This window comes from Macrotis lagotis, chromosome 1, assembly GCF_037893015.1.
Source record: "Macrotis lagotis isolate mMagLag1 chromosome 1, bilby.v1.9.chrom.fasta, whole genome shotgun sequence".
NCBI lineage: Eukaryota > Metazoa > Chordata > Mammalia > Peramelemorphia > Peramelidae > Macrotis > Macrotis lagotis.
The window spans coordinates 633,528,011-633,550,159 of record NC_133658.1 but is presented as its reverse complement, the minus strand read 5'-3'; the positions used below and the strand labels follow the sequence as shown (position 1 = coordinate 633,550,159).

The 22,149-nt window shown below is 35.0% G+C and overlaps 1 protein-coding gene across 1 annotated transcript in view; it reads right to left on the bottom strand.

Annotated features, from left to right (window-relative positions):
* The window catches only part of ARHGAP15 (Rho GTPase activating protein 15), an 871,958-nt gene that overhangs the window by 255,955 nt on the left and 593,854 nt on the right, over positions 1-22,149 (bottom strand). Inside the window, exon 11 of the mRNA XM_074215108.1 lies at positions 7,512-7,522. Coding sequence (XP_074071209.1) covers positions 7,512-7,522 — 11 coding nt within the window. The remainder of the gene's footprint in view (positions 1-7,511; positions 7,523-22,149) is intronic.

Sequence of the window (22,149 nt, the reverse complement as noted above, 5' to 3'; positions counted from 1 at the left end):
GAAGAGTGGTATAGCCACTAGAGAGTTGAAATGGGGTTATAAAGACCTGGGTTCAAGGCCTTACTACATGCTGGATATGTGACTCTGGGCCAACAGCTTAACATTCCTCTGTCCCAGGATATTTTCTGTTTGTTTGAATTGGGAGGAGTTCTTTATTCATTCATTCATTCATTCATTTAATTTTTGGTTTTTGCAAGGCAATGAGGTTAAGTGATTTGCCCAAGGTCACACAGCTAGGTAATTATTAAGTGTTTGAAGTTGATTTGAACTCCAGGTCCAGTGCTCTATCCACTGCACCACCTAGCTGCCCCAGGGAGTTCTTTATATTAACAAAATTCCAGGTTTAGTCCAAGAATTGTTATGATACTGGCACTGCACAAAGCTAGTACAAGAATTGTTTAAAAACATTTAACTATAAAAAAAACAAAAACAAAAACAAAACATTAAACTAAATCCAAATATCCAAAGTAGGTTACACTTTGATAAAATTACAATCTAAAACAAAATATTGGTTACTACTAATTAAGAATTTTTGAAGTGTAATTTAATTATTGTTTGAGCATTAGCATTTCTCATCAAGCTTATTAGATGAAAATAAATAAAATGAAATAATGTTAAATGTCAGAATCATTTGAAATTCCTCTATTCAACTAGGGTCTTCAGTATAGCCAGGGAAATGTCAGCTCTTATAAATTGGGTTTGATAAATACCTTTGGATGATGAAGATGAGAAAAATCTGGTAAGGTTTAGAACCACATTTCTGCTTTCCTCCCTTGTTTCTTTCCCACTACTACTATTATATCTCTATTTTGGGGGTAGAGGCAAGTGTGTGTGGTGAAGGTGCAGTGAGAGAGCAACAGGTGAGGCAGAATTGAGTCTTATACATGTGCTTGCATTCAACTTTTCACAATCAGAAGTGAGGCTCAACTCTACTTTACCTGCCACCTTCTTACCACATATCCCTGCTTAGAGGGTATTAGAAAGTTCCAAATAAACTCAGTAATTGGGTATGATAACTTCAGGTGTATAAACTCAGAAATTAATATGTGAGTACATAGGAGAATAATAATGACTTTATATAACCCTTTGTCATTTGAGTCTCAGAACAATTCTGTGTAGCAGGTAGAAAAATATTACCACACCATTTTGAAATGAAATGAAAAAATGAACTATTCCCACTTGTGTTTGGTTGCAAATATATACCTTCTTTTCTCTCCTCTCTCCTTCTGTCTTCCTACCTATCCCTCCCTGTCCTTCTCTGTATGCACATGTACATTTTTAAGTTACAAAATTTCCTTCTACCCTCTCTTCCCACCCCCTTCCCCTCAGCTGTGAACAGTCAGTCAGGTTAGTATTGTACTTACATATTTTTGATAAACAAGTTTACAGAGTAGTCATTTTCAGTATAAAGAATTAGGATTAAGAGAAAGAGATACATAGGAGATAATTTTTATAAAGTATTCATCAGATTTTGAAGGTTTGTTTGTTTTATTTTGTTTTTCTTCCTCTGGATGGGGATAACATAGTCCATAGCCAGTCTAATACAGTTGTCCGAGCTCTCTGGACTGCTGAGAGGTGCTGCTTCCATCAAGATCATCTCATAATACTGCTAATATCTATAATGTTCCCTTCATTCAGCATCAGATCCTGAAACTTATTCCATTCTTCTTTAGAGTCTGACCATTTATGGTTTCTTATAGAACAATAATATTCCATAGTATTCATGTGCCATAACTTGTTTACCATTCCCAAACTGATGGGTATCCCCCTCAATTTCCAAATTCTTTGATACAACCAAAAGAGCTGCTATGAATATTTTGAAACATGTGGAAATTTTCCCATTTTTTGTAATTTCTTCTGAATCTAGACTTAGAATTGGAATTCCTGGGTCAAAGGGTATGAACAGTTTTATTGCTCTTTGGGCATATTTCCATATTGTTCTCTAGAAAGGTTGGATCTGTTCACAACTCCACCAACAATGCATCAATGTCCCATTCCTCCCACAACTTCTCCAACATTGATCTTTTTCCCTTTTTCTCATCTTAGCCAATCTGATAGGTGTGAGGTGATACCTTATTTTTTTTTTAATTTGCATTTTCTAATTAATAGTGATTTGGAACATTTTTTCAAATATTATATATAGCTTTAATTTCTTCTTTGGAAAATTATCTCTTCCTATTCTTTGACCATTTATCACCTTAGGAATGACTTCCTGCTTGGCTTTCTAAATAGTCAGTTAGGATAAACCAATCAACCTTCCCCCGCCCTTTGAGATGTTTTCTTTTTCTAGGCCTTCCAAAGAAGTTATCTTTCCTTCAATGTGATCTGGCTGATTTCAGTTAGGAAAAAGAAATCTGATGATCCTCCTAAAGTAATCCATATGAATGCATAAATGACCTAGTTTTAACCTTCTGGGCCTGTGTTACAGAGAATGAGTTTTTTTATCCATATGAATTTCTAATTGTTGACTTCTACCTATAATTTTTTTTTTTTTTTGCTTGCGGTGGGGAGTCCGATGCTTTCTAATTCCTTTTATTCTGGTGTCTCAGATGATAACCTGACTACATCAGTAGATGAGATTAATTGATACCTACTTCTGAAAGGTTGCAAACACCTACTATACAACACACAACAATGTGTCAGGTTCTGAAAATGATTATTTTAATTTAATTTTATACCTTTTCTAATGTCTATTTTTAAATAGTAAAACATCATACTAATTAATACTCCCAATGGGCAAAAAAAGCAATTTCAAATTGTTGGAATGATGATGCAAGTAATCTGTTGAATTTTTCTGAAATCATCACATAAAAACAGGAGGTTTAGAAAACTAATGGTTAAGGTGCTATAGAAGGGTGCCTTTCAATAGCAAGTCATTTCATATCATAATCATCACTGGTTCAGAGAACTCAATATGTTCCTTACTCTTTAACTTTATAAAGCCTTGCTAGGAGTTTGAAATAAGAATCCATTTGGTTTATCTGACTAAAGATAAGACTTCAATGGTCTTTCAGTAACATGCACTACTTTACCAGAACAACAAAAGGGAATTTCAATTAATTGGATTATGTTGGTCTCCACCTGCTGATTGTAGAAAAGAATGTATGAAAGTATAACTATTGCTGTCTTTCAGTAAACAGGGGGATGTGCTCTGTTACTAACCAAGAAATCTTAATTTCTTCTGAATTTCTACCAGTTTAGACTAGGTCTTTTTAACTGAATCATTTGCATAATTTAGAGGAAATATGTCAAACTAATTTAAATGGATTAATTCTTATCTCTATTTCCCCCCTCTACCCCCACCTCCAAAAGGTGCAGGGATAAGATTAGCTATCCTATGGTTGGGATAGAACCTGGTCTAATATTCATTGATTTGAATAAATCATATTTTTTAAAAGATCTTTTAAAAATTTCTTTGATTCAGAGGATTTCTTTCTTGAATCTTAGATCATAGTCATTGCATTGGAGTATGACATAGCTGTACATTTTTTGCTATATGTAGTTGTGATTGATATTGATTACCATGGCTAAATGGAAAGGGTGGTCAAGAAAACTGACTTGGATTATCTATGTTTTTCCTCTGGTTCAAGGATTATCTTTATGAGATATCAGTTTGAGTCTTTGGTGAAATTGACTGGTCAAGGATAGGGAAATAACTTGCATTACCAATTTATACTGACTGATACTTTAGAAGACAATTCTTACTTTTATCAATCTTGATAAGATTTTGTGAAAACCCTTTATGTACTTTATTTTCAGAAAAAAGACAGAAGAGGTTAGAGGAAGCTTGGATATGAATTTGAAGAATGATGAAAAAATTTGAAGAAATTAAGTAAAATTATATAAATAGTACTGAAATTCACCTCTGTACAACTGTGGAATTGCTTTTTTTTTTGTCAGAGAGAAAATTGGTGATTTTTCTGCAACTGATCAGAATTCTCTACTACTTGTGCCCTCAGATTCCCCTGCCAGATTTGAATCAACTTTAATCCACCATATCCTCTAAGCAAATGCTGGAAATGGAAATGGAATGGGAATAGATTAAAAGAAGCCTGATCTTTTATAAGATGGGCATAGCTCATCAGAGTGAAACACAGACAACATGAAGGCAAGCTTCAATCGGCATAACTCAGTTGCTCATTTTCCTTTTCAAATTCTTATTTTGTATTATGAAAGGTATAAACCAATGATTCCTTTAAAGGAATTACTGAAGAAAGTACTATGGATGCCTAGAAATTATTCTTCTTGCTCTGTACTAGCTTAGGTTCTGACTCTGCCTACACAGCATGGGACCTGCTTTTCTCCACAACTAAGGGAACTGGGACTCTGTAAACCAATGTTACAAGGTAGAAATATGAATACAGTGAGCCAGACTCTTTCAGTACTAGTCCTACTATAGTATATATTTTTATGAAGACTTCTCTAATTGATTCTAATAACTCTCTTACCTCTAATTTCGCTAGCACTTATTTTTCACAAAGCATATACTGTCTTCTTTTATTTTTCACTGTTTATTTGTTCTATTTTTACAAGTAAATTGTAAATTCCTTGGTGACAAGGACTAAGTTTTATATTATTTTTATATCACCAGGGTCTGCCATAATGCCCTATGTAGTTATTATTTAGTAAATGTTTACTAATGATGTTGATGATGAAAATCTGGGATGAAGTTCTTTCATTGTTTATGTGTAGCATGGATCTAAAGGATAAAAAAAATACTTTAAAAAGTCATGTACTTTGAAGCTCTTTATCCTCATGATTTATCAATATGCCATAAGAAAAAAGAAAGGGGACAATTTCAGAGAAACCTAAGAAGACCTCTATGGACTGATGCACAGTGAAGTAAGGAGAACCAGGAGAATAATTTATGATATAGTAATAAAATTGTGAAAATGAACAACTTTGAAAGACTTAAAAATTGTATTCAAAAGAATGACAATCATGACTCTAGAGGACTTGTGATGAAAATGCTATTCACTTCCTAATTGGGAAGTGAATTAAATATGCTGAATTAGAGAGACATATTTTTGGAAATAACCAATAAGGAAATTTGTTTGGCTTGATTAGACCTGTATTTTTTTTTTTGTTTTGTTTTGGTTTTTTTGCAAGGCAAATGGGATTAAGTGGCTTGCCCAAGGCCACACAGCTAGGTAATTATTGTCTGAGGCCTGATTTGAGCTCAGGTACTCCTGACTCTAGGGCTGGTGCTCTATCCATTGAGCCACCTAACTTCCCCTTAGGCCTGTATTTTTGACAAGGAATAGATTTTTCTTTTTTGTTAGCAATGGATAAGGGGAAGTAGGAGTGAGAGAAAAATAAATGCATAGTAAGTTTAAAAAATAAAATTTCATTAAGCACACTAATCTCTATAAAATTTCTTGAGCCCCTCTTTTGAGAAGAGAATCTATGTTAGACTCTTCAAAGTCTGTAAAGTTAATATGCTAAAATTGATCTTTTTATGTGTTTTATAAGCTGTTCTTTTGAGTTGTTGAATTTTTTTTAGGTTTTTTTCTGGATATGAAGTTCTAAGAGGGAGCATGCCACACCCATTTCCCTCCTCACTTTTGTGGATTAGTCTCTATTTCAAGGCTATGAAAGCATTCAATGGCTCATGTGTAGCCACTAATGGGAATAAATGATTCTGGCCAGGATCCTCTGTCAAGGTCAGAGTTAAGTAAAATTGTTTTCTTAGTTCAATTAGTGGTTCCAATGAGACCAAAACCATCTGTATAGAAATGCCAATCTTTGTTGCCTTGTCCTTGGAGTAGAACTTTGTCCAAGGCTACTGATACCTTGAGTAAGGGCGCTTCCTTTCTGAAAGAATTTCTCATGTCACAGCTACAGCCAATCTCCTCATTTTGCCTAGATACTGCTCAAAGATTCTCTCATTTCACCTAAAGCTCTGTCAACTCCTCCTCTCTTGTCTCTTAAGGAGTACCTGACTGTGCCCTCTCCTAGTACAGTGTCTCCTGTGGTCCAGTTGTCTTCTGTGCTATTTCTCATTCTCTCCCATTAATGTTTTTGTCCCAGATAAATCTTCTCAACTATATCCTACAATCATTTGGTGAACTAGTCTCCTGGATGTCTCACTCATAAGTTCTGTGTGTATTTGTGTGTGTGTGTGTGTGTGTGTGTGTGTGTGTGTGTGTGTGTGTGTATTGGGGGTGGTGTTGGTGGAGCAGAATAAAAGAGCAATCTTTTATCTCAACAACTTATTTAGATACAGAGATGAGGAGCAGTGCCTCCAATTACCCAAATTTTATGCATCAGTTATAGTCCTGTTGATCTTTCTTTAGTTAGGCTAGGTGAAACTTAACAAAATGCTTTTTTCTGATAAAAGTATTTTAAGATATCGACTACCTTTGTAATCATATGTTCTTATTTTATGTAATTTAAAATATCATGCTTGGAGGGGATATAGAGATTTACTCAGAATATCAAAGGGATAGAGATCAGAAAGAATGGTGAAGAATCTGTGAACTAGTTGAATCCTTCCCACATTCATCCAATCCATCATTATTTCATTTACCTTTGGACCATATAGCACCTATTGATTAGAGCACTCATTTGGCAATTATACCCTAGCTTGTAATATTATTTGTATTGTTTTATAATGTTATTTAAACCTTGTAATTTAATTTTATACTTTCTACAGTTGACTGCAAACTATTTAAAGGCCATAGCATACCAAGTTCTGTCCTTTTTTTTCTTTTGAACTAGTGTTCATACAAACAGCTAGGTGGTACAGTGAATAGGGCATTGGGTATAGTTAGGAAAATACATCTTTGTAAATTCAAATTGGACTGTGTTCAAACATTTACTAGTTGGGTGACCCTGTTTGCCCCAGTTTCCTCATTTTTGTTTGTTTGTGTAAGGCAATGGGATTAAGTGACTTGCCCAAGGTCACACAGCTAGGTAATTATTAAGTGTCTGGGACTGGATTTGAACTCAGGTCCTCCTGACTCCAGGGCTTATGTGCCACTTAGCTGCCCCAGTTTCCTCATTTGTAAAGTAAATTAGAAAAGGAAATTATCCCAGTAACTTTGCCAAGAAAACCCAAATGGGTGTCATAAAGAGTTGGACATAATTGAAAAAATGACTGACTCATATAAGTAAATAGTGTCTAATGGTAATTTGTGAGAAGTAGTACAATTTTTGGTTCATTTTATATTTTGATCTGGAGGCTGGGACTGAGTATGAAGGGATGATTAAATGGTAGAACCAGGCTACAGATCCAGATTTCTTTTTATTATACCAAACTTCTTCTTTTAGAAGTAAAGTAGGCAGATGCAAATGAGTAGTGAATATGAGTTTTGTATGAAGATGATATACTGGACATTTGAAATTTGTCTTGGTTTCACATTATACCTTAGCATTTACTAGTTAATTCAATTCCAAAGCAAGCTTTAGGCCTCTGCTTCGTCACATTTTCAGTTCAAAAATAAAATGTCTGAAGATTTTGGTTCATTATCTAGAACTGGATGGGACTTGGAGATCACTAATCCAACTACCATGTCTAGGCCTTGTGATAGGCCCTTGGGATACAAGGTCAAAGACAGTCCCTGTCATAAAGAAGCTGATCATCTTTTATCAAGGACACAGATAAAAGATAAGCCATTTCCAAGGGAAGCATTCGCAGCTTGAAGGATGAGGATATAGGTTTCTGGGAGAAGATGACTAGTGAGTCAGGCTTTGACAGAATCTAGGATGCCTTTGAGGCTTGGGTGATAAAGAATGGTACAGGGATAAGGAAAAACCTGTGAAGAAATGGAAGTAGATAAAATAAGGCACTTTCACAAGGACAAGATGGGGACAGCAAGGAAAAGCAACAGCTCTGAACAAAGTTGTGAGGATGGCAAGTTAAATAGGGGGTAATGCAGCAGCCAAGAAAGTTGAGACCATCTTGGGCTCTTTGAGGAAAGGAATAGTTGCTAGGATTTGGGAGATGCTACTTCCATGGTTTTCTGCCCTCCTTGGACCCTCATCTGGAGAACTGTGCTAAGTTTGGGTTACCATAGTTTGAAAAGGACATTGAAAAGGTGGAGAGTGTTTAAAGAAGGGTAACTAGTATGGTAAAGAGACTAGAGACCATATCACATGAGGATTATTTCAAGAAATTGGGCATATTTAGCTTGGAGGGAAAAAAAGAATCAGTAGGGATATGAAATTTATCTTCAACATCTGAAATGAAGCTATGTGGAGGAAGACCAGATTTATTCTGTTTGACCTCAATGGGTGGAATGAGGAGCACTAGGTAGAAATTGGTTTGATATCAGAAACAACTTCTTAGCAGTTAGAGCTATCTTAGATTGGAAAGGGCTACTCTAAGAGCTGAAGGCTTCCCCTCCCTCCATCTCCCCCTCTTGAGGATCTTTGTGCAGAGGTCAAGTGACCACTTGTGGACTATATTAGAGTGTGTATTTCTTTTATGTAGAGAATGAACCAGGTGATAAATGAGGTCCCTCTTACTCTCAGATTTTTATGATTCTCTGTGATTGTATATTAAAAACAGCAATTAGATCACTCTAGCTGGAACATATAATATGTGAAAAATAATAAAGTGCAATCAACCTATGATGGTGGGCTGTAGCCAGCTTATGCAGGGTTTGAAATAACAAAGGAGTTTGCATTTTGCTCTGCAGGCAATAGGATGTCATTGGAACTTTTTGAGCACAGGAGTAACACAATCTCATTTTAGTTTTACTGCAAAACTGTGAAGTAGTTTATTTTTTTGTACCCAGTTTATTGTTAAGCAACCTGAGGTTCAGAGATGTGAGTTGCCACGTACTTCACAGTTCGTGAACTTTTTAAGTAGGATTCAAACCTGATAGTCCGATAGTCCATCCTCTATGCAACCCTGCCTTGAAAGTACTCAGTATTTTTCAATCCCATGAGAATGATGGGAAAGAGGATTAAGGGCACTTGCTCTGGTAGGCCATCAAGGCTAGAGCTAGATGTTGGAACACTGGATGAACTTTCCTATTATTGCTAAGGTCAGTGTTTAGCTGGTAGGAATCAAGTAGAAATTCTCTGTGGAAACATTTCTGAACCTCCAAACAGCATGGCTTGGGGTTGAATTTTGAAGAAGTTTTCAGAGTGGGGATGGGGGTGATGGAGATTTTTATGTGTGAGGCCAACCAGCCCTAACATCCTTAATCCCATAAAGAAACACATGTACATGCATTTATTTCAATGTGTAATTATTGACATAAACACAGCTGCTCTCTATGTTAAAGGAACATTAAGCTCACAAAAGCATGGAAATTCCTACTTAGAGCTCCTACTCCATCCTTAACAGGCCTTGTTGTGCCCAGATGTTGCATGTATTTTAAACCATTTGAGGGGTAGGATGTAAAAAAAGTAAAAAGGTGGCAGAAAAATTAACTGTAAAGAGGACTGGGCTATGGAGTTTTGTCCTAATCTTAAATTTTATTATATTTTAATCTCCATAGTGCTTAGGCACAACATGACAAATTAAGGGTAGGGGAAAGGAAAAATCTTGGCTGTAGATTTCTTAATTTTTATAGAGATGAAATATATGTGTGAAGATAGACAAGCAGAGGAGCCACAATGGCATCATAAGAAAATTGTGTAGTTTATGTAATACTTAAGATAAGTAGAAATTTATACTTTGGATATAGAAATGTATGAAAAGTTACAATGTACCCCACAACAAAGCAATTGACAAGAAAGATAGCATCTGCTTTTTCTGTCTATCCAAGTTGAAGTTTTTCATTCTTAATGAAGGCAGTGCTTCCCAAGTTAATATAATTAACTCATGACAATCCTGAAACATCATAATATAAGATACGAAAATTCAAAGCTTGAAAAATGTCATCTAACTTCATTGAAATTATCACTTTAAAAAACTTGAATAAATCATTATACTAATTAAACCAGGTGTTTTTATTTTAGATCCTTTTGCACATTATGAAATTAGAAGCAAGGTTATTTATTTATTAGTCTGCTGTGAAGCATACATCTTAGAAGAAAGGGTATCTGTGATAACAACAAAGTAGAGAGATAAAAGGAATGACACTCAGCCCTGGTTTCTGACACAATAGAAGACCAGTCGTTCAATTAGTTAGTAATTTCCGTGTGACTACTTGACAGATTCTACTAATTGTTAATCTTCCACTAACTATTGCTTTACATAATTAATTATATTCAAACAAAAACAACAAAGACATGTGGACCAGTTGCCCTTTTGAGAATGTTTTTCACAAACTGGTTTTTGCTTACTGAAAATATTTTCGGTTGAAAAAGATTTTAATCTCTCAGGGGGAGAGACATTAAAATATTTCCATAACTTTGTATTTTACCTCACTTATAGACTAAGAAAAGAAAAAAAAAGGCAAGAAGGAGCAGGAAGAAGAGGATAAAGAACAGGAGAAAGCAATTGCTGAAGACAAACTCATTTCTGAAGCATGCACAAGTCAGTCTTTTGAGCTGGGATCTTTCATATTAATTTAGCATTGGGTAAAATTCAGAGTAACAGGCCCAGAGGTCAAACATCATTCATCATTAGTTGAAGTGACATTTTCAACCTTTCCTATAGCAGCTGTTAGAAAGAGGGGAAAATAAAGGTATTCTTTGGGGGAGAGAGAACAGAGCACTGAAGACAATCCTTGTTCTATCTGGAGAAGAGAAAACAAGGTGCCTCTATGTCAGCATGGTAATGTGCTTAATTTCAGTGATGTCATTCGTCCCTAACCCTGGAGTCACTAGGCACAAGACAGCTACATTCCTCAACTTAGTCGTTTTGATGGAGATAAGTAATAACCATTCTGGATGTAAATGAAGTACTTCAGTGTGGTAGTGAACACAGCTCTGTGCATTGAAATTATGATTTATATCAGGATCCTATCTTGTTTTTGAGAGTTTTCAACTTGTTAACAAGGCAGTTCTTGTTCTCACAGCATCCTCCGGGCATAAGAGTTTTCTGGGATGCCAAATAAGATGAGTTTTGAAACTGCAACATAACATTCCAGGGCTTTGCACTCAAGCACATTGGCCAAATTAAGACTTCTGAAGACGCACAACTCACAACTCACAAATAAAAAATCTCTTTCCATTCCTCTCGCTTTCTTTTGTGGCCTGTCTAAAACATTAAGATCAGGATAGGAAATGAGAACAACTAAAATAAAAATGCAATCATAAACATACATGCATACAAACAGAAAGATATGCATTAAATGACAAATATTTCACAACATTTTTGATAGTAAATGGATATTTTGGGGCAATGATGTAAAATTCTTCCTTCTATGTCATCAATATTTTTGCTCTTCAGAAGAGGCCATTTATAAAACTATACATTCTAAATCCATGATATTAAAAATATCAAAAGGTGTGGATGTCCATGGTTCTTTGCTAAAATTTTGTAGCTTTTCCCCTGAAACTTACCATATCTGAAATAGAATTGAATCCTAGTGTTATCTTCAGTTTTTAGAAAGGTGTCTCTAGTAATTGTTAATGTTTTGTAAGAAAACTTTTTTAAATTTGAAGGGAGAGAAGAAGAATGATACTTTTTGACAGTCCTTCAGAAATAGAGTGATTTTGAATAATGTTCACCAGTGATGACTGGTGTGGATTAGAGTTGTGTAAATTGCTATTAATTCACTTGTAGTGTGTGTCAAAATATGAACATTATTTTTGATGTTTCATCTTCAACCACTTTCCAAATATCATTTATCATTTTTGTCTAGCTTTTTTCTTTTAGGATTATGTGCTTTCTCCTGCTGTATAAGGGATATCAAACAAATCAATCATATTCCCTCAGTCTGAAGAAGACTTGGGATGAAGTATCAGATCTTCTGGGCAATCATTTCTGTGGTCACAGCCTACAATGAGCCCATTTCAAAACTTGACCTTAAAGGAGAAAAGCACTTTTCATTTGCACCACAGCTATACATCTCAAAGGAGCTTCACAATACAATCTATGAGTATGGATGTTCAATTTTATATGACAATCTTTAAGAATCCATAGGTCTTTAGGATATAATAGTCTAAGAAAGAACTTCTCAAAATTGCCTTTTCAAACTCTGCCTCTCATTCTGATAGAAACTGTATCTACTTGCAGAGTGAAGTGGAGGATTGATCCAAAATAGTCAGACAACTCAGAAGCACTTTTGCCTGAGATATCTTTGCTTATATTGAAATTTTCCCATCATTTTTGTTATTTTCTATTTTTAGGAGAGATTAAATTTAGGAGAGATAATAACATTAAATTATGAGGAAAATTATTAGAGGAAAGCCAGAAAGCTTATTTCAAAGAAGAGTCACTTGAAAGCTCATGTATCAATGGACATAAGGATAAACAGTTTCAATTAGATCCATACAAGCTGCCTGATACCTATTGCATTCGATCTTCTCAGTTTAAAGTTCGGTATCAACTGACTTCACCTAACCTAATCAGCATTCTCCCTTGTCCTCTAGTTAATTCAGGCTGGTCCCCTAATTATTCTTATTTTGTATATGCTGTATATACCTAAGTTGTAAGCATTTTGAGAGGTTGGTTAAAATCATCAACTTTTGTTACCTTGGGGGTGACTGAGAGGGAAAATTAATTACTTTTCATTCCAAGTACTTAGATATAAAGGCTGTATCTTAAGATTGTATTAGAATTACTCCCTTGGTTCTTTTCTGAATGTTTATCTCTCCATACTGTAATCTATATGAAAATAGGGAAGATATTTCCAATTTCTTAGGAAAACTATGAATATCTAACATTTATATAGTATTTCAAAGATGGCAGTGTTTTCTCCAAATAACTTGTTAAGGAAAGTAAGGATATATTATTTTCTTCATTTGGCAGATTAAGAGAATTAAGACTTTTAGACATTAATTTATTTGCAATTGCACAGCTATTAAAAGTTGAGGTAGAATTAAAATTAAAGCCTAACCAGTGCACTGTTCTATTTACTCTTCTATGTTCCTTTTAAATTTGTTACTTTGTTAAACATGGAACTGGAAAATTAATAAGTTTCTGCTGATGGAAGTCCTTTATTCCAGTAAAAATATTCCTTAACTTAATATATCATGTGTGTATTTGTATTGATGACAGAGTAGTATAGGGGAAACGTAGCTTATTTGTATTAGGGAAGCAAACAATTTGTATCATATCTGTTACTTCCAATAGGATAGGGCTGGAAAGGGCAGAGATAGAGATTTCAGGAAATATATTTCCTGTTTGATACTTAATATTGAATCAGTGCTGCTTTGGTTCCAACAAATGATCACACTTTATCTTAATCTCAAGTAGGTGAAATTTACATGGAAACTTTGACCAAAGTAAATAAAACTTTCCTTTTCATACTAATTAGAAATGGTGTATTCAGAACTATGTCAAACAATGCTGATCTCAAACAAGTTTTCAGTGAAACAACTTTCCTTGGTTACTCAGGTATTTTGGTCTAAAAGGACTTATTTTCTATTTCCATTTTTCTCATGTCTATTAAACTCTGAGGGTCAAAAATATAGGAATAATTTAGGAATTTGATCAACATTGAAAAGATTAAACTTAGAGAAAACCTGTGAATGTAAATTGTTCTTATTTACATTAGGATAAGATATTTGATCACATTCTCAATAGTTTCATGTTAGAATATGAAAGATGCCAGTGGGCATATATACTTGTATAAATATATATGCAGTCTCACTCAAATTTTAGGTTAAGGGAGGCCATAAAAAATTAGAACGTGAGATAGTGTGAATTTGCATTCCCAATTCCTCATCTAATTATATAGTCCCTTATAAGAAAACAACAACAAAAAAAGCAATGAAGTATGGTAGAATCCAAACATTTAGCTCTTCTAACAGGCAGGGCAAGAATTTTTCTTTGAGTTTGACTTTTGAGGCTGCACCCAGTTTAGTCTTAAATGTTGTAAGCAATGCAACCGCTGCCTTGAGAGACTATTCTGTAGTCTAATGGATCTCATTGTCAGGAAATGGTTTTTGATATTCAGCCAATATCAAGGTTTCCAGAAACAAGTTTTATTTTCACATATCTCTCCTTTAATATTCATGACTAATGTAGACATTTCATTTATGCACTTACTTTATTTTAAGCTTATGGAAACAGAGGAAGAGGAGGTTGACTTCAATACAGAAAAATGATCATCTATATTAAAGGAGATGTATGGGTAGTTTTTTTTTTTGGCTTTTGAAATGGATAAATCTTTAAAATGGAAAAATAGCTCAGCTAGGTGGGAAGATCTGAATAGTCCATGAGAGCTGCCTCTCAAAGTTCACCAAACTAAATATACAATAAGACTACTTTAACTTTAACAGCTTTAAGATTCTTTGCATTGCCATCATTCATTGGTAACCCAGGAGTTTTTTTATAGCCTTTCTGAGCCTAGAGTTCTTTCAATCACTAGATGCCTTAAAGGGACAGAAGGCCTTAAAATGTGCTCCCCATCTCCCTGGTTGAAAAAGATACATAGGCAGAGGGGGAAAAGTCAAACAACAATACAAAAAGCATTAATGCAAAGAACAGTGGGGTCTCTCCCTAATTTGACTTTCTCTACAGGTGGTCTGCAGCTGCATCCAAACAGGTTACTCCATTGCCTTCCCATGAGCATGACAACAAAGTGCTATCTGTATTCACAAGAATACATTTAGTGGCATGAACTGATTCAGGTCTAAAAATAAGAAAAAAGCATTTTCCAGCATAGCCTGAGGTAACTCCCTGCACCAGCAGAAGACAGTAGAGCTCTTGTCTCCCTGGCTGTGCGTGAAGATAAAGGCTATCAGAAACCTACTTCACATGACTCACTAAGGCCCAGTGCCAGCTAGGCGTTGATTCATTCTGTTTGTATCAGCTTGTATCCCATTGACTATAGCAACAGAGCAGACAAAATCAATAAGCAATATTCTGTTTCCAATTGACTTCAAGGTAAATCACATTGGTCTTCAAGATTGATATACCTGTCCAAATAACTGTTTTCTCCTACTGGACAAAAGCATGTGGGGTAATAGCTTTAGAGCCATGCTTGTTGAACTGCTCTAGCAGAGTGGAAAGCGAAAAGATGGTAAGCTCAGTTACATCATTTTTATGAAAACCTGCTCTGCTACCTTGATCAAGATCAGTGAAAATATGACATATAGAGCCTGTCTCTGTATAGACACATATAGATCACATTAGGGACAATAAGAAGAAGATGACAGCAAGATCAAAAAATGTGTTTGTGGGAGAGAACTAGCCTTTTACAGTGTAGATGACATTTATTAAAAATTCACTGGTAAAAGGTTTTTTTGAATAATATTCCTATTATCTTTGAATGTTCAGAGTAAAAAAACAGCCTTTCCGTCCTCTTGCCTTTTGCCATGCCCTGACAGAATACACCCAATGAAATTTCAACTTTTTATCGATTTCCTCCTTGTATCTCTAATGTACACTTTACCTATTTGCTGTGTGTGTATGTGTGTGTGTATGTGTGTGTGTGTGTGTGTGTGTGTGTGTGTGTGTGTGTGTGGCATCCTCTCTCCTCTTCCCTTTGCTAGAAAAATGAACTAACTAGTTGCCAATGAGGGTCATTTTCCTACCCAGATCTGCCCCAGTCTTTCCACTGGGATTTCTTGGGGTGGTAGATTGTGGGGGAGGGTGAGATTGCATGTGGAAACACAGCCCTTATTCCCATTCTAGGACCAAGTGTGTCATTTCTGAACTATTCAGTCATTACTGACCCAAGGAGTGTGAATCCTCACTCTGTTTCTAAATATAGGGCTTCTGAATGGTTTTTTTTTTGTTGCCCTGCTACAAAACTGATCTGTCTTTCTGAACTTTTAACAACTGTGACTTCTCTTGTCCAGTTAGAAAGCCATACAAGATTATTTTCATAATATGTACATGACAACCATTAGTAAAAAAAAAAAAAAACCCTTTTCTCTGGTTTTGACACACAGATGGTTCCAATTTCTTCCCTTATTTCACTTTAAACCTCCACCTATAGAGTTTTTATGAAGATACATTATTATAGAGTGCCTCATAATAACATGCTTTCTGTTGATGCATGTCAAAAAAAAAGACTGGTTGACTTGCAATTTGAATCCAATACAGAGAAAAATAAGAATGGATCTAATAATGATTAGTGGAAGACTTAATGTTTTATGGCATGTGAAAATAAATCCAAATACTGTCTCTTCTAAGGAGGTAAACTCAAATGAATATTAGCCTATGTTCATAACTAAGAGAATTCTCAGAAGTGGAAAAGGAAAACAAGCAACATATAACTCAAAAGGTGAGACACCAACGTTCCTGAGAAAAGTCTCAAGAAATCAAATAACGATAAAGAGGAAATTGAGCAAAGTTAAGCTGTGTAATTAAGCTGTCTGATTTCAAATGGGACACATTTAATGGAATACAGGTTTAAGTGGAACCTTTAAAAATAGTAGTGTATGCTCTCTACATTTTACAAATCTTTGCCTTTAGACGATGTGGAAAAAAGTAGCTAACGTGGAGTAGATTGAAGACCAGCCTTGGTCATGGAGATGTGGTTTCAATTTCTATCTCGGACACAAGCCTTGTCTGTGACTGTGGCCAAGTCACTTAGCCTCATAGTGCCCAAGGCAACTAACTAACCACAAGTTACAGACCAATTTCTAATAGGCATTGGTGGATAAAAATTCCCTTTACCAATAAAATTAGAACTTCTAATTGAAGAAAAAAACAGGAAAAGCAAACACATTTGAAGCTCTCATTGATAATTTTGTGTCATGGATGAATGTTTTCCAGGATCCTCTTCACTTATCTCCCTAAATTTCTCTTTACTAGCTCTCAAGGGTCTTTATATTCTTTCACAGATATATCCAGTTCCAGTCACTTCCTTTAACTTAGGTCTCCTACCCTCAATGGTCTAGGGGACATTTCAAACCATTATGTTTAAAAACAGAACTGCTAATCTTTTTCCTTCAAACATTTTAGTTTTCCAAACATTCTTATTTCTGTTGAAGGTAGCATCATCCTTTCAGGCTTTTAGGTTAATAACCTTGGTATCGTTCTTTACTTTTCTCTTTACATCACCCTATTTATCAAATCAGTTGCCAAATCTGGGTCTTTCTAACTAATAATGTCTCACACCCAAACCTTCCTCTTTACTCCTAGAACTACTACGTTAATGCAGAACTCTTACCTAGATTAAGCAATAACTCTCTCAGTAGACTCTCTGCCTTGTTTCCCTACTCAAAATTACCTATTTGCTACTCCAAATATACTACAAAAAGTTTTGACCCCTGACCCCCCACCAACTACTGTCATTCCTTCTATAGTACCAAATATTTAACTATTTAACTAACTAGTATTAATTTCTGTTTATTCTCCATAGCTAGGTGATATAGCAAATAGAGTACTGGAATTAGAGTCAGGAAGACCTGAGTTTAAAATCTGACCCCAAATGTTTATTAGTTATGTGATCCTAGGCAAGTCACTTATCCTCTCTCTGCCTCAGTTTTCTCCTATACAAAATGAAGATAATTACATCCTTCACACTGTAGCCAAAGTGATTTTCTATAAATTCAAATGTGGCCATGTCATTCCCATATTCAACAAACTCTAGTAATTCACTCTTACCTTTATGGTAAAATATAAACTCCTTCAGTGTCAAATTCCTTTACAACCTAGCTCTAGATTTGTTTTTCATTTTAAATTACCCCTCCTCCCTCACTAGCCACCCTTTGGCCTTCTTTTTGCTCCTTGTATGCAACACTCCATCTCCTGCTTAATGCTTTTGCATTGGCTGACCCCATGAACATAATGTCACCTCTGCATCATTGAATTATCTTCCTTCATGGTGTAGCTCAAGAAAAATCTCCTCCATGAAACCTTTCTTGATGACCCCCCACACCCCCCCAATACTGATATTCTTCCTCCTTTTCTACCATATATTTAACTATTTAGCTAACTGGTATTGGTTTCTATTTATTCTTTATTGCTATTAGCTGTGGAAACCTTTCTGGGAGCAAAAGTAGTGAGGTAGATAGTAGACTGTTTTCCAAGTTCTTGTCCTTACCTGCATGATAGTGACAGTGGGTTACCAACTGGGATTAATGTTGGTTTTTATGGTGAACCCCTTCTCCACAAGGGTCACTTCTAACTATGCTGGGCTGGAAGCATGTGCTTTAGCAGATAAAAAAATATTAGCCTGACTCAAGTGGATGATGGAAACTTTAATGTCCTTGGATAGTAACAATAGAAAAGATAGTGCTTTAGTGAAATTTTAAAATCTTTTCATTTCCCTCTTAGATGAACCTTGTGCCCTGCTTACACTGACTTGTCACTACCAAAGCAACCTTATCAGTACTAGCATGAGGAGATTTTGGTGGAATGTCATTAAGAGTTATAAGGAATGAATTACAAATCTATATTAGAAACAAAACTGGAGATGCTTTCATATTTTAACAAAACCATAAAATATATTAATAATAATATCAAAAGAGATAACTGCAGGCTTTTCATGGACCATTAGTGTTTTGAGAATCACATTTTGATAATGACAGCTATATTATATTATCAAAGTAGGGGACAGGTACTTTTAATTTTTTGTTATTCTAATTGAGGAAAAAATATGTACTTTAACCATTATTCATAAGATTAGGGGGTTGACATTCAATTTTTCTTGCTGACATATGAGAGAAAAAGAATAGCCCACTATGAATTTGATATGAAAATTCTGCCATGTATTTAATTAAGTGGAATTAAACATCAAAACCCAAACTAATAATTGAACTTGATTGAAATTACTTCTAGAATGGTGACAGCATGTAATCATTCACATATACCTTTTTGCTTTTCAAATAACCTTTCAAAAGCAAAGCAGTATTTTAGTTAGGCATCATTAAAAAAATAGATCTCTAAGACCTTGCTACAATGATAAAAAATGGTTAACTCATCTTTTGTTTTAGAAGTTACAGAACAGCAACAACAAAACTACATGAAAGTAAGACAGATAAAAAGTCCTCATCTTTTAAATTTTGTGAACATGAATCCTGTTTATGTTGTCCACTAGATTAGAAGCTTCCTCAGAGTATTTATCTGTCCTCTACAATCTACATCCTTGCCTTACCCCACAGAACTTTAGTGACATATGTATAATTATTTTGAAGAAAGATTATAAAAAGGAAAGATGCTACTAGTTGTAGAAACAGCAGAAATAATCCCAGAATTTATCCATGAGAGTCTTAGTGTTATGCCTTATTGTGACATTGTGGTGAACTTGAGTTTTCAGAGACTGCCAATGGATCACAGAAAATTTTAGGAGATGAGCATGAATATCATCTGAGGGCTATATCAAGTAATGTTTAGTGGCCTATCACTATACACTTGACCACCAGATAATGATTTGGGGAGATGGGAGGCAGAGTATATCAGGAGGACCATAATCTAAGACAAGGAAGAATTGTCTGAATCTGTGAAAGAAGTGTATATAATGAACTCATGAAAGAAAATGCTAATATTAGGCACTCAAGTGGTTTTTTGAATAAATGAAATCATTCTTCATTTCAAATAACATTTTTAAAAGCTAAAACTGCTATGAAGGGGAAAAATACAAGTATACAAGTCTCCAGATAAAATATTTGAGATTTGCTAATGCATCTCAGTTCTCTATTATATGCATGTTCCCACCACTGCACTATGCTTGGAATTCCAAATGTAGAAGAGCTATACCATGAGGCCCTGTGACTGCAAGATAATGGAAACTCTATTGAAGAAGGAAATTTTTTTTTCCACATGGACCTGGGCACAGAGTCAAAAATCTAAGTTTAACTTTGTGATATTTAAAAATGCGTAACATGCAAAATTCTATAATCATTCTGCTTCTCAGCAAGTGAAAATAGAAGTCTACTGCATAGTATGTGTCAATTTGAAAATATAGCTAAATCAGGCCAAAAAGAAAGTTTTAAAGTAAGTAACCTAATAATAAAATCACAGATGCCACATATGCCCAATGTGTCTAACTGGACTCCCAAGGGAGGAAGATCAGCTGATACAATTTAGAAAAGGGAACTGAAGTCTGCATCTGACCACAACTTTTCAACTTCTGATGCACTAGATGTTGTGGGTTATAGAGTGGTCATAGCCACAACTTAGATGACATAAAAATCGAGAAATGTCTTACTCATCATGATGATGATACAAGATGTTATGAATGCCATAACTATGTCACTCTTCCCACCCTCAATAAATCTCTCCCAGAATTCACTCTCCTCATGCTTTCTCATAATCACATTTAGACTTATTTGATAAAAAAATCTATCAGTCACTTTCCCACAATTTTGATCTCTTATATACCAAGATAGAAAGGGTGGCACACCAGAGTTGTTTCTGCAGGTTCTGGCAGTTTTGTAATTAATAATCTCTGCCTCTGGGTTGAGAGGTTCATTCACAGGGGAAGAAGACTTTCCCCAGGAAAAGTATTACTTCCTAAATGACATTCCTGGAGATTCAGGAAAGGGTTAAATTCTAACCCAGAGAAGAACACTTTACTCTCCTGGACAGCCTAGGTTGATCAAACAGTAAAGCACTTCAAAATTACGTGTCTGTGTGTCTGTGTGTGTGTGTGTGTGTGTGTGTGTGTATGTGTTTGTGTTTGTATCTTTTTTCTTCCCTGTTAGGATAAAGAGCAGTGACTGTTCCCTTTTTGACTTGATATTTCCTGTTCTAGGGTTACCATGCCAATACTGCTGACATTTTGGATTATATTGCTGCCACCAAAGGATGAAAAGCAACCCTGAACACTGGAAGAAAGTTTTTTTCAGTAATCTAATAGCAACAGACTCCTAATAATCTCCTTATTAATTACTTAAACTATTAATACTCTAATAATATTAAATAGCAATATATGTAAAGCGATTAGCATAGTGTTTGGTACGTAGTAGGTGCTTAATAAATGCATATTCCCTTTCCTGGATTTTGAAGGGGGATAGAACACTATCTAGGGTGATGCTGATAGTTTCACTTTAAAGATTTCTGTACTATATATATAACTCTGCTCCTGATCCCTTTTCTGTCTCTGTGACTTCCAGTGGTCCATGGTAGTGACAACAGAACGTGGAGGGAGTTTAGAGGTTATATGGTGTGACCATCCAGTTCTCTACAATCTTAATTGTTTAGATGTAAATAGTTGTTTTAAAAGATTATTTACTGAAGTGATTGAAAAATTTTCCTTGAATTTTTTGTATTAAACATTTGCTTAGTAAGTTAATTTTCCTTTGCATAGGCTTCAGAGTAGCCTTTCTGAATGATCACAAATTTCAAATTGACCAAGAAATTTTATATTCCCAAACTGTCTGCTACTTAAAAAGTCCATCCATTCGACAAGAATATCTCCAAATGATGACTGAAAATTATTATACCATGATCTTAGTTAACATGACAATCCCATCCAAAAGGTCAATGGAAAGATAAATAGCAGGTAGTAGTAGGCTTCACCATCTTACCATTATATGAAAGAAATGTAGAAATATAATAAACATTGATGACATTAACGGAGAAAAAAATACTTTAATCATGTGTTTAGAATGAAATGAGGGGCTGCAGATAGGTTAGTTGTGCAATGGTACCAAAATTGACTTAAAAGGGAAAACCAATACCAATGAAACAGATAAAAATATAAGCCTAATGATTATAACTTTATATGTGAATAAATTAAATTCTGATATTAAAAAAACCCATAATATGAACAAGAAAAAGGCATCCAGTGCATTGGGTAGATCATCTCTTTCTCTTTTTTTAATTTTTGCAAAGCAGTGGGGTTAAGTGATTTGCTCAAGGTCACACAGATAAATGGGTATTGAGTATCTAAGGATGGATTTGAACTCAGGTCCTCCTGACTTCAGTTCGAGTGCTCTATTCAATGTGCTACTTAGCTGCCCCAGGAAAATCATCTTTTGAACATTTAAAGAAAACATGGGCAAGAATTAACCAGGAAAAGTAGGCATGAAGGAGTAGTGTTTTGCATTGCTGGAGGGAGTATACATACTAGTTAAGCTATGGATCCAAAAAGTACAAATTGGCATATCCTTAATGAATTTTTATTGTAACTATATAGTACCCATGAGCACTATTCATCAATTTGCAACTGCAGTTGAGTGTCCAGAAAATGATTATCTCATGTTCAAGATACTCTTAGGCATCTGTACTTCTAAACC